Source organism: Synchiropus splendidus, chromosome 5 (genome assembly GCF_027744825.2).
Source record: "Synchiropus splendidus isolate RoL2022-P1 chromosome 5, RoL_Sspl_1.0, whole genome shotgun sequence".
In the NCBI taxonomy this organism is placed as follows: domain Eukaryota; kingdom Metazoa; phylum Chordata; class Actinopteri; order Syngnathiformes; family Callionymidae; genus Synchiropus; species Synchiropus splendidus.
This window is the reverse complement of record NC_071338.1, coordinates 9,550,223-9,564,337: the sequence shown is the minus strand read 5'-3', so window position 1 is coordinate 9,564,337 and position 14,115 is coordinate 9,550,223. Positions and strand designations below refer to the sequence as shown.

Genomic DNA, 14,115 nt, shown 5'->3' with positions numbered 1-14,115 from the left:
GTGTTCAAGGGTTCGTCTTTCTCTCGCTGGCGTCAGGCCGGATCCTTGGCACAGATGCGATGGTGTTCACGTCACATGACCAACGTCTCAAGGATAGTATTCCTGCAGGCAGGTAAAAAGGTTGGAAGTATAGATGGGACACTCATGCGATGAGACAGAGAAGCCTTTAAATCTGCTGCTGAAAGAGGTTAGTCTTCAACGCTGCAGGATGGTGAATAAGAGCCTCAGTCTGCGGGAGGACGGAGAGACAAGGTCGACAGGGGTATCAGTGGCAATGTGTTCTGGAAGTGGGGGTAAAATGAGGTCATGGAGGGGGATCAGGTTTGGTCGGATCTGAAGACATGGGTCAGGGTACATGATAAGGAAGTGTCCCCAAAGCACATGGCATCAGACTTTTGGACTCCGACCAGGAAACTGGGCCTGAGTACATTGTGTTCTCTGCTCTGTTGCTCATGCTAACCTCTTCACCTTAGCTCAGACATGCACACAAAGCACACACTTGCACTGCTATCTGCGTGGGGACATTTCATTAACTGTCAAGCTTTCTCCAGCCTCTCCCCACAAACCTAACCATCACAAAACACATGAAAACCCATTATAATAAACTACTTATACTGATGTTTTAACCCTGTAAGTGTTGTGAGGACAGGCCAAAATGTCCTCACAAGAAGGTCCACACACATATTACTGCAGTGTCATGCGCTCTCGTGTCATTTGTTAAATCTTCAACTTGAAAGCTGAAAACGACCGAGGCATGGTGTCATGCAAAATGTAGATCAGAAAACAAAACCAAATTCTATGTTCCAGACTTCAGACTTCATCTTTGACTGAATCAGAATGACATGAGTCATCTTTGCTGGCTTTCATTCCTGACCCGACTAGGTCAAGCAGAAATATCTGATCACATGTCTCTGAGACGCCATCAATGGTTTGGAGGATTGTGGGTGAGGGAGAGGATCCAGTCTCAAATGTGAGTTGAAGCCAAAGGCCTAAGCGCGTAGCAAAACATTTCTATATAATGAATGTTACTGCTGATGTTGCCATTAGAACAAGTCATGAATCAGCAGCTAATGTGAACGGATCACCGTCAATGTTTCTAACGGCCATTGCTCCCCCTCATCATGGCATTACTTGGATAACATTTGGGCTCTATTAAATCCCACTACTTATTAAAAATGCTTAAGGTGAGGCATCATTTTAAACAGCTGGCTTTCATTGGCAGAGGCTATATGATTTCATTTACCTTGTTTAAATCCACACATAGGAAGAAGCCTCTGGGTTCAGTTCTCACTTTAACAACCATCTTCTGCCCTTTTATTGTGGGCGTCCATTGCCACTTGCATAAACAGTTTCAGCAGTTCCTTGCTTTACGACTGTCAAATCTTTTGAGACCTTTCTCCCCATACAATCACAAGCAAATGTATTTGCTCCACTGCATCCTGCTGGACGTCCCACTGTTCCCTGGACGGCACTTGGATCTGCAGCGTTCTTCCACCCACCTCTTCAATAAATCTGTGTGAACTCTGCTCTGCCCACGAGTCTGTATTTAGTCTGCCTCGGTGCACATCAGAGCTGTTGTGTTTCCATTAGTTCCATTTTGGTTGAGATTTATCCATTATCATTAGTCCCAGAATTCTGGAAAGTCGTTTGGAAAGGTGCACGACACAAGCATCTATTTGTTCCTCGCCATGCATCGTTCCTACCAACGTCAGATGAGCGGCCTGAGGAAGCAGGAGTAGGCAAACACGATACTGTTTAAATTCACAAAACTGTGCTCCAGTGTCAAACAGCCTTCTTGAATCTTGATGCACAAGCATGAAAATAAATCCACCGACCTGTAGCCGGTGACTGTAGAAACTCAACTCTTGCTCAGTTCACCCACATGACCGCAGATTAAATGAATGTAAACAGAAAAGCACTTTATCTGGATTGTGCAAAAATGTTGTGAAATGTGAAGCAGAATGGCTAGTAATGGAATCGCTCTGCTTGAGGTGATAAAATAGAAATAAAGCTGCAGGTCTGATTAAGTTATGCACATCTGCCCGCCATGCCTCCCCTGGAGTGCTGATACAGTCTGTCTTTCCTACTTGCTCAGCTCCACACAGACAGAATAGAAATAAGAGAAAGATGGCTGGATGTGAATTCCAATATTCCACCTGAGCCCTCCCCCAGCTGAGCCCAGCTCAGCCTCTGGCCTTCAGTGAAATCACCAAGAATGTGTTTCTCTTTTGTAACCGGTTTTCGTTCCCTGCCGTCGCCTGTCAGTTACAGGAAGATGAATCTCTTCGACTGCTGGATGTTATTGATATTTCTCTGTATGAGCGGTGAATACATTACAGCACACCCTTCAGGAGATAACCATCCTTTCTGTCTTATCATGTGACACAAGGCCTATCCCTGATAGGGAAATTTGACAGCACAATTTACGGCTTGAATATTGCAAACTGAGAGTAGTGCAGATGAGGTTGGGATGTGGTCAATCAGATTCCACTGGTGCTGAACACTTATGGATCTGAATTAGAAGTCACTGGCCAATTCAGTCGACTCTTCACTTGTTTAACTACCACTGCGAAATAAATACCACCACTACTACTACTACTAATAATAATAATAATAATAATAATAATAATAATAATAATAATAATTGACCTGCCCATCGACTACTACATCAACTACGTAATGTAAACATGGAAGACCAACAAACCAATGTGTCTTTGCCTCGCGACACAACCACCCAATTCTTCTCCTGCCAACTATCACCCCTGCCAACACACAAGCTGACCATGAAATAACAAAACCAGAAAGTAGAGACCAAAAGGAGATAAGAGTGTGATAACTAGGTTTGACATCACATTTCAAATAGCCGTCACTTATAAAGACACATAGGTAGACAGACAGACAGACAGACAGACAGACAGACAGACAGACAGGTAGGTAGATAGGTCGGTCGGTCGTCAATATATAGACAGATAGATAGATAGATAGATAGGTAGATAGATAGATAGATAGATAGATAGATAGATAGATAGATAGATAGATAGATAGATAGATAGATAGAGATAGATAGGTAGATAGATAGATAGATAGATAGATAGATAGAGATAGATAGATGGGCAGACAGACAGATAGACAGACAGACAGACAGACAGACAGACAGACAGACAGACAGATAGATAGATAGATAGATAGATAGATAGATGGGCAGACAGACAGATAGACAGACAGACAGACAGACAGACAGACAGATAGATAGATAGATAGACAGACAGACAGACAGACAGACAGACAGACAGACAGACAGACAGATAGATAGATAGACAGACCGACAGACAGACAGACAGACAGACAGACAGACAGGTCGATAGATAGATAGATAGATAGACAGACAGACAGACAGACAGACAGACAGACAGACAGATAGATAGATAGATAGATAGATAGATAGATAGATAGATAGATAGACAGACAGACAGACAGACAGACAGACAGACAGACAGACAGACAGATAGATAGATAGATAGACAGACAGACCGACAGACAGACAGACAGACAGACAGACAGGTCGATAGATAGATAGATAGATAGATAGATAGATAGACAGACAGACAGACAGACAGACAGATAGATAGATAGATAGATAGATAGATAGATAGACAGACAGACAGACAGACAGATAGACAGACAGATAGATAGATAGATAGATAGATAGATAGATAGATAGATATAGGTGGATAGATAGACAGAACCATGATGGATTCCCTAATTGCTGGAAGATTGCAGGCTGCTGGAGAAAACACCAACTGTCTTCCAGCTTTGATGCGTCTTGCTGACGTCATGTGTCGGCACGTGCGCTCCACAGGAAACGGTCTCACTTGTTTATGCAATCACGTCTCAGCTTCCACCCACTTACTTATTCCTCCGTCGAATGCCTCTTTTCACCACTGGCTAAAGCAGAGGGAAAAGTCCAAATATAGCAGCAGGAGCGTGAGTCATCTCAAACGTGCCATCCATCAACTCTTGGGGGGACAATCCGAGTTCTTAAAACTCCCACACTCATGACAAAACTACCTTACTTACCTTACTGTCACCCCGCCTCTGCAACATATGGTTCTTGATCTTGTCCAAGGTACGGTCCGGGGGCACCGCATGGCCTTCTGGCTGTATTTGTTTGGCCAGAGAAATTATTTTTCGAAAGAAAAGAAATTGGCAAGGGCTGACAATATAAGTAAAACATCTATAGAATTGTAGTGATTTTTTGGGGGTAAGTGTCATGAAGCTGGTTTAATTCTAATGAAAATGTAAAATAAATCAATAAAGAAAGAAAAATCAGAAAAGACAAATTAATACATACATTATATCTTTTGTGCACATTTCATTTTACTTTTTGAAATAAAAATACAATAGAATTAAACTAGCTTCATGATAGTTTCCCCCCACATTTTTTACATTCCAATCTGTGGATTATTTCCTATTTTGTCAGCCTGTGCCAACATTGGCTTGCACTGAAAAAAATTATTTCTCTAATAATAATAATCATGTCACATCTTTCTGATAAATGTTAAAGATGTCTCACAAATGTTTCCGTGAATGAGTTTTTGAGTGTAGGCCAGGGGTGTCACACTCGATCTCGCAACGGGCCAAACTGAATGAATATTTACTGAACTGTCTGTAAAAGACATTGTTTGTTTGCAAAAACATAAACCAACTGTCCACCTCCACCACCGACTCACAACACAGGAGGCAGTCTGGATTACTCCATGAAGCACAAACATGCCTCCGCTTTCCCATCTTTCACCGGATTTTCCAGATGAAATCTTGACTTTATAGTGGCCACAAACAAGCCTGTCTCTAACACTAGCCTTTGCAGGTCATTATAGCGGCATGATTTGTTCAAGTTTGAGTTGTTGCAAATGTTTTAGCACATATCTGATTGAGAGTTATGTAACAAAAGCCAACAGCATCTGTGAGTGAGTGTGTGTGTGTGATAGCGCAGAGAGGAAGTGAGCTGGAGACTTAACAAGCGTACACAATGTACTCACATAGCTTCCTGCTCTGTGTACTGAAGTATGAAGCTCTGAACTGCGGGGACACTGCGCTCACGTCTCTTGGCTCTTACCTGATGCCCCCATGACCCCTATTATCACCCTCCGCCACCCACGCCCCCTCGGCTTCCGCTCCTCTTTGTCTCTGCTCTCCTGAGGAGGTGTCATTTGACTCATTGCATCTGACCTTTCACCTCCCCTCTGGAATATTATGCCAGCGGGTTCAGTCATGTGGCGCTGCCAGGTCTGCGCCAGGGATCAGGTCTGATGCCAGGTGTGAACGTGAAACACGGGCTGACAAAGACAGGCAGCGCTGATATGCAGGGGCAGGTCCTCTTCAGTGCTGTCACCGACAGGTGGCTCCACGGCTGCGGCCTTCTCATGCCAAACAAAACCAGCCTCACTTCCGTGTTTGTGACCGCTTCACGTTACCCTGTATGTGGACATCATTTACCTTCATGTCTGCACGCACACCCGCACACACACTCTCACAGATTAAAGCAGATTGCATAATAAAGCAGGGCAGTGGAGATTTAGACCAGCGCTCTCTCTCTCTCTCTCTCTTGCTTTCACCATCATCCCTACACGGCCGCCCCTCTCTCCTCCCCCGCTCTCTGATGAAGAGATTGCATAAGGAAAAGAAGATTGGATTCGGGTCGTGGTGGCTGTGGGAGCCGATGTGAGTGATTAGAGCAGACACTCTCTCAGTCTGTCCGGGCCCTTCCAGGCTTCTCCTCCTCCCCTGGAACACTGTTCTATTCCTGACTCGTCCGTGTGCTGTTCCAAAAATACGATGCGATGCAGGCCGGGCCCAGCACCTCCACAGCCACTGCACTCAGACCTACCATGCATAAACAAACATACAGCCTTTGGGGAGATGGTGTGTTATCAAATGCACATAAATCAGAACAGAGTGTCCTTTCCAGCCCAAACAAAGAACCGTCATCTCAAGGTAAATGCAGCTAATGTGTCTGGTACTTGAACAGCCATGTCAGTGAAGTTATTCAACGCCGGTATATAGTAGTGTAGCTGTAGCTGAAAAGTCTTCTCCATGTATCTATAATCATTATTTTATAGCCAAGTTAAACCACGTCACATAGTTATGTTGGTTATCTTCAGCTACGACATGTTCAGAGTGTTCATTTGCACAACTCTCAACGCTCATCTAACTCCTGAATCACTTTAAGTCACGGAAGGAAACCAGGGAGACGGGATGTAAGACAAATACCAGTTTTCGTAACCTCATTGAAACTTTGAGAGTTGCTACTGCCACCTGCCGTCCGATTGCGCTCATTGCATTCAATGGCATTTCAAATACTATTAATGGAATACATGTAGGGCAATACATTCTGTAAAAAAAAAAAGAAAGAAAGAAAAAGAATTTGTGGGAGGCTGTGTGTACAAAGCCAACCCATCCAACAGCCTTCAGCATTGCATGCCAATGCATTAATCTTTTAATGTATATATGCAGAGGGTTGCGTTTGCATTAAAAAAAAAAAAAAAAAAAAAAAAATCAGACTCACTTTCTTCCGGCCATAGGCAATGGCGCCAACACATAGTTAAAACGGTGAAAAGTCTGTTCATTGATGCTCATTTTTCACAACAATTGAATGCTGTTCCAACTTTTTTTTAATCATATTGAAACACCTACGTGGCGTCCACATACAACACGGAAGGCTAACGTTGGCATCAACATTGGACCCTAAACTAGAGAATGAGACAAGGCAAAGAAAAAAGAAATGTTTGTCCATGGCCTCACAGGATGAGTCCTGTGGATAGAGGGATGAATAACACTGATAATGAAGATGAGTATTGTATTCAAATGTTCGATGCTTCATTGTTGTTCCTTCACTGTGTGTGTTTGCTAACATCATCACAGACAAACTTATGAACCTGCAGGTGAGGAACAAGAACTTGAGAAGACTTACACAATGAGAATGGAAAGTTGCATTTTCATGTTCAGGAATTGAGCAGCAATTCTTTGCAACTGACACATATATCCCATTAAAAAGAGAAGTGAGTCGATCTGCAGTGGTGGAGTGATTCACTACGCCAACTGACACACGCTCGGTCGTGTGACAAAACAGGTCGTGCACATCACTACGGTGGCCTGGAAGTACAAAACATATTTACTCCTCTGAAACAAACTTACTTCAGAGCCCAGCGTGGAGAGAGGCTTAAAACGAAACCATTAAAATAGATCGTTGAACACTTGGTTTGCAGGTCAGGAAGGCCGCACTTCGTTTCTCAGTCAGTATTATTCCGAAGTGACATATTATCCGTTTCCACAGACAGGCAGTGCATACGACATAAATAACACGCTGCTGCTCTCTAGTGGCGAGACGGCGTCACTAGCTTTCACCAGATAGAATAAGGGGTTCGAAACACGACTCTCATAGACCTGTACTTAGCTGTTGTAGTGTGAAGCACTACAGCAAAATGATCAGCTCAAATTCAGTGTCGCTGACGAGGGCAGGATGTGTGTATGGATGTGAAGTCTGCAATGAAGGTCAGGTTTCAGTTTCTGTCTCCACCAGGGGGCGCTGTTGGTCTGACCGTGTCTGAGTTTTTGTCCATCCTGTACCGTGTGGTGAAGACGTTCCCCTGAGACGTTCGAAATGTTATGTAACGGGCAAGATCCACGGCATAATGGTGTAGCAGCTTACAGAATTGTTATTTGTTAAGCATCCCACCAGTCTTAACACAGGTCCCTAATTGTACTGCAGCAGTTGAAAGTCCTGTAAGTTACGATGCCAAACGTTGGAATCAAACCTGAATTTCTGACTAACAATGAGCAGTTTGAGATAATGTAATGTAAGATATTGCACTGACATGACTTGGACTGTGTTTTTCTGTTGCCTCCAGTAGAAAGCCAGGCAGGTATCGCAGCTTGTCTGACTCTTCGTCCCACCACAAGGTCTTCTGCCAGCGAGTCACCCTGGCGTGGAGGCCATGAATCTCTGGGATCTGAGCGATAATGAACTCAGGTTGGATGGAAAGGAACAATATTTCAACTATCATCTGCACTAAATGCCGCGTCGTCGTGTCAGGGACAAGCACGCGGTGTGATTTCATCTTTCCTGGTTTCACTCCATCATGCACTGATTGACTTTTCAGAGCAGCACCACGAGGGAGCGCGTCCTCGTCGGCTCACACCGCTCGGTCAAGGCCTCATCTGACGGCGCTTCGGGGAAGCGCTGTGTCTCTCCATCATGTCCGTCCAACTGTCATCGTCTCTGTCTCCAAACTGCCACCACCTCGCAGCTTCAAACCTCGGGGCCCTGCTGCTCACCGGTGATATACTGCCGTGGCGTTTGCTCACCTGCGGGCGAGCGGCTACAGCATCTCTGCTAATAGGCGGCAGAGATGATATGAGCATAACAGATGCGAGTCATGAATCAAGGGTCCTGAGCCACCCGGCTGCTTGATGTCTTCCACAGGCGCTACCGTCGCGTCATTCCTGGACTGAGCTCGCGGGAGTCCACGGGGAAGCATCCTGTTCACTGGGTCTGCTCTACCTGCTGCAGGTCTGAGCCCACCAGGCCTGAACTGAACTGAGGCGGTGAACGCGATGACCCCAGCAAGCGGCAGAGAGCGTTGCCAGACACACATAAAAGCCTGTGTGCTCCGGCACCTTTGGCGTCTAGATGAAGAACGCTGTTTACACATGTTTCAATTTAAATTAGTCATAAATCAGGTTTGTGTTTCCTGCATATAAAGTGGAAAATCAGAGGGAAGGCAAACAACTTTGAATGTTTACGATTCATTCAGCAAATTTGTGCTGCTGAGCAGAATGAGAGAGCATTTATCGCATTTTTTTCATGAGGCTGAGATTAAAAGTCAATCCATGTCTCCTGTTAAACTGAATGTATTTTACATTAAACGAGGGAAAGTGAAAACGTTGCTAACAACCTCTGATTGTAAAACAAGCGTACTGAAATTACATTCAGTCATTATGATTAAAGGGACATTTTTTAACAGACTATACAGCACGTCGTCACTTGGGATGCCACTTTTTCATGAGCGCACCGACACCAACCTGGTGCTGTTCTTTTCTCTGCCCTACACTTTATATCAGAGGTGAGCTATTACATTTCCTCAGGCCACATTATATCCTGGGGCTGTTGTGTGCGGACATCAAACCAAAAGACACAAGAAATTATTTAGTGAAATATAGGAGAAAAAAGTGAAAAACATTTTCATAAATATGATAATAAAAAGTAAAAGATCACATGCTGCAAATGGAGATTTCAAAGAGTGCCATCACACATTATGAAATGGGTTATTTGATAATACAGTGTATATATATGTATATATTTTTATTTTAAGTTTTCCTCTGTAAATCAATGAATACATATAGATTTAAGTATTAAGTAGCGAATGAGTAGCAAGAGTTGTGTGACCAACATGAAACATTTTTACGAAACAAACTTATTTTGGCAGCTGTAATAGTTGTTAAATGTATATCGTGAAATGCATGACATGAAATTGAAAATAGGAAAAAAGACAGAAGACAAGTAAATCATACACTTGCTACATTTAGAATAGAATAGTGCTGACTAATATGTTAAAACATTTCTAGATGATCAGTTGCACTCTGACTTCATGAGGGCTGCAAAAATCCAGGCAAAGGGCCACGTTTGGCCCCTGGGCCGCACTTGCACAGGTCTGCTTTATAGTAGTGCTGTTGCTTTATACTCACATCCATCGTCAGTGAACCAGCGCTTAGTCCGGTTCAGGGTTGCGGTGAGTGCTGGAGCCTATAATAGCGGTCACTGGGTGAGAGGCGGGAACATACCCTGCTTTATTATTATTATTTTTAGTAGCACTGAACCCTGGTCAAGAGACTCAATCGCATTATACAACAACAACAACAAAAAAAAAAATAATAATAACAATAATAATAATAATACCCATGAATTGCCGGTAATCATATTTTACTCTGGGCAGATGGGAGAGGATTCATGACTCTGGGGAAGTAGTAAAAAAAATAAGGCTGTCAATAGATTTAAAAAAAAAGTAATCTTGCAATGAATTGCACTAAAACAACTGCTTGATACCAAATCACCGCACATTTTGTGTCCGTTCTCTATGTAACTTATTATTCTCCAGACTGTTCTTGACAGTATATTTAGCCACATTAAGAACAGGTCCAAAATGTGAGATTAATTTGCCATAATCATGAGTTAGCTGATCTGCAGGGCGATCCATTGAGATTAAAGTTTTAATCTAACAAAATAAAACAAACTAGAGGATGGAGGGAGTGCTGTGTGAACCTGGCTGTCACACTCCGGGTCATGATAGAAGACATCGTCCTGCAGTAAAACTCACCCCAGTTCAAAGATGATCCAGCTATGGAGATGGATGGCATGACTTTATTTCAGGAAAGATCAGACAAATGTCAGGTGAAGACACAACCGACGATGCTGAGAGAGTGGAGCGTCATGGTTCCACAAAGGTACTCGCACAGGTGCAGGCAAGCAGAACCTAAATGACCTGGTGACAACCGTGGCAGCTGAGTGGTCAGCAGAGCTGGGTTCTTGTGAGCTCAGGTGAGCAATGTGTGATGGCCTCTCAGTTGGGGGCAAGAGAAATGGAGACGACTCAGGTAAAACAGTTGCTACCAGTTAAATAGTGACATTCATCTGACCAATTGATAATGCTCCCTTTATTTGTCCGAGCAATAGAGTCTAATGACTGTTATGAGTTCAGGCTGTTCCCAGACAAACAAAAATAAACTGGATTATTTAGAAAAGATGTGTTTGTAATTTAGTTAACTGATGCTTTAAAAGACCTGTGGTGTTTTTTGGCTTGTGCTTTTACCATGTTGGCAAACCAAAAAAAAACAAAAAACAATTCCTCCATTATGAGACATATAAAGTCAATTTTACATGTTGTTTATTTGCTGCTGGTGACATTTGGAGCAGCAGCAGCTGCTGAAGTGCAGATCTGCTTCTTCCAGTAAACTTGCACAGACTCATCTGGATGGGAGTAACAGAAGCTCATCTGGGAGGTAGAACCACCCTCGTCGAAGCCCACCAAGGCCTATTCCCGGCAGCCCAGAGACGCCTGCTGGCACCTCATCAAACACACACACGCACACTACCCAGGAGTAGATAGACCAATAGTTGAAGTATTTTTTTAAACAATACCGCAGGGGTCTTTGTACCCAGAATGTTGAAGCAGTCGACGGCTGAAGGACAGATGAAGTAGAGCAGGGCCTCACTCGTCCCCAAACTCTTTTATCACAGCCTGTCAGTGGACCCACGAGTGCTTGTTTGATCACACAAATACGCTCCATCTCATATTTGGAAACAATTACCAAGCTCAGAGGCGAGTGCTTATTTTTTTTTAATTATTTTATTTATTTTTTTTTTTATTAAAGCTTTACACAAAATAGCTCAAATGCCACTTTTTTTTCACAGATCATGGTACAAAAGCACACATGGTGGTAATAAATATTGCTTTTAGAAAAAGTGAAGACATGATGAATTATTTTACAGCTTGTTTGGGGTATTGAGTCCCGGCTTCTTCTGAGTCTGTACAAAGTCGAGGTTGAATTCCAGGCGCTTTACCTCATGAGAAGAAGGGTTTAGCAAATGAAGCAACTATTCCTCCTCTATCTCCTCCTGCTAACACGTGTCATTGGATGCACCATGATCACATACATTCATTGGAAGATATCATGGAGTCAGGTCCTCATATCACGCTCCACATTTTAGTTTTGATGCGCAGCCCATTAATACTTGTAAGAGGCGCAGATGCACTTTGATGTGTTTGACATTCACCGTGCAGCCACTGAAGAATATGCGGAAGCTTTGCTGAGTCCGCAGAAGAGCTACTGGGGACTGTTGGTGATGGCTCTGAGAATGTCACAAGTGTTTTTCGAGATGACCTCTTTCAGCTTGCGCACGCGGCGCGGGCTGGAGGCGCCCACGTAGCTCTCGGGTTGAAGCACCGCCATGCCGTCCTGGGCGTTGCCCATGATGATGACCTGGCCTTCTGCGGCCGCCCCGGTGATGTTAGGGCAGGGGCAGTTCCAGTCCATGTTTAAGAAGGTGACCTCTAGAGGCTCTTTGCCAAAGAAGCGGAGCCCCATCTTCTCATCCTTGAGAATCTCCTCCACCGTCACCAGTGCGTGCCCCGAGTCCTTCTCCTCAGTCAGCTCCGTCATACGGCCGAGCACCACAAAGTCACTGCGACAGAAGCTGGTCACCATTTTGCCTTTGGGCTTGCACACCTTGCAGTGGTGGTTTTTGGGGAAGGGGCAGAGCTCCTCACAAGCTTCTTTGGACTCAAAGTTGTTGTCATTTCCGTCACAGCCACCGTATATGAAGGGCTGGCACTGACGCAGGCTGCTGCTGTAGGCCCAGCGCGGCTCATAGGCTTTGCAGGGGCCCTGAAGACTGGGAAGGCCACATGGTCCGGACAGCTCCGGCCCACAGCACTGCATGCACTGCTCATAGCTGCTCAGGGCTGCCCTGCTCTCCAGGCCGCTGTGGTTGCTGAGGCAGTGGGTGAAAGAGAAGCAGCTGTTGCTCTTGGGTTCGTAGTACCAACTCACCTTGTCTGCGCCGCCCTCACAATCCTCAGGGGAGTCAGGGGGCTTCTGGCACTCCTCGGGCGGGCAGCGAGTTCGATTTTTGGCCGGTGGAGTGGCTGGTTCTATGGGCTGCACCGTGAGAGGGTGGTGGGCTTGTACGGACCCTGACGGGTTCTGGGCCGTACAGGTGTAGACGCCAGAGTGCTGCAGATCTGCGTTGTAGATGACCAGCTGCCCGATGTTGGTGACCACCATATTCCCCTTCACATGATTCGGTTTCATGATCACCTTCTCTGCCCCGAGCGGCTGCTGCTTCTCCCAGGTGATCTCAGGCTGCGGGTAACCTGTGACCTCACACAGGAAGCTGGCAGTGTCACCAACTGTCACAGTTTGCAGGGAGGGGCTGCTCAACAGTGCCGGGGCTTCTGGCTCAGTAGGTGGAGGGAGCGTGATCTGTAGGGGGGCAGTGGTCGGGCGCAGTGTGGTGGCTTGCGTCAGAGAGGGACTTGTGTTGGGCCAGGTGAGGTGGAAGCGGCAGCTGACCACCGACAGGCTGATGCCTTTAGAGCAGGCCTCCGCATCCATGTAGCACTTGTTGTAGTAGGTCATTCCGTCAGAGGCGCAGGTGAAGTGCGGCTCCCTCTCACAGCGGTCCCGGCATTTGCACACCGGCTGACCGTCCCAGACGTCGCACTCTGACCCCTGCTGGGTGCACATGAAGCTGGCACACGTGGCCCCCTTCGGCATCCCCACGGGGCCTTTGTTCCCGTCCACATACCGGGCGGCCACGCAGCTGCGGTTCCCGCACACGTTCTGGCAGCACTTCTCGAAGGACTCGCACTCCTGCGGGTCAGAGCGGAGCAGCTCTTAATAATAAAAGACACTGATGCAGGCTCCATATTGGCGCGTCAATAAATCCGTTCAAGACCAAAGACTCACCTGGTCGGACTGGCACTCTCTGGTGCAGGTGCTCATGGCATCCACCCACAGGTTCGGGTTCATGTCGTTGGGGCAAATCCCCGCGTGCGAGTAGGTGACGTGCGGCAGCACCGCGACCTGCAGATGCATCCACATCAGCGCGCTGGCCAGGAAACAGATCCACCGTGGAAACAGCATCCACCACATGGCCACACCGTTGACACGTGCCGAGGTGAGAGAGGACGCCAAAGTTCAGCCACAGACGGACGATCAGGATCGCAGGCGCCACGAGAGAGAAGTGTGGAAGTTTGGTTCCCCGACCCGCAGCATCACACTGACGCGCTCTGTGAGAGGGAGATGATGGAGGGAGCTTTATAAAAAAAAAGTGGTGAGTGGAGGGTTTGGGGTAGGGGCTGGCGGGGTACCTGCTGTTTAAAGAGATCGCAGGGAACCTGTTTAACCCTTCGCAGGATCCTCAAGCGTCCGAGCGCATGTGCGTAAAGACGCACAACCGCTCCTCACGCCTATGCAAAGTAGGCATCAAAACACCCCCAAACACGCTTTATATGTTTAGAAGTTTTTAGTTTCGCACAGTATTAACGATAACGATAT

At 45.8% G+C, this 14,115-nt stretch overlaps 1 protein-coding gene across 1 annotated transcript; it reads right to left on the bottom strand.

Annotated features, from left to right (window-relative positions):
* Positions 1–11,880: 11,880 nt before the first annotated feature.
* wfikkn2b (WAP, follistatin/kazal, immunoglobulin, kunitz and netrin domain containing 2b) lies at positions 11,881–13,710 on the bottom strand. The gene is made up of 2 exons (XM_053864784.1): positions 13,525–13,710; positions 11,881–13,428 (listed from the first exon to the last, which is right to left on the bottom strand). Exons 1-2 carry the CDS (start codon positions 13,708–13,710, stop codon positions 11,881–11,883), a joined length of 1,734 nt encoding a protein of 577 aa, XP_053720759.1.
* Between the last annotated feature and the right edge of the window lie 405 nt (positions 13,711–14,115).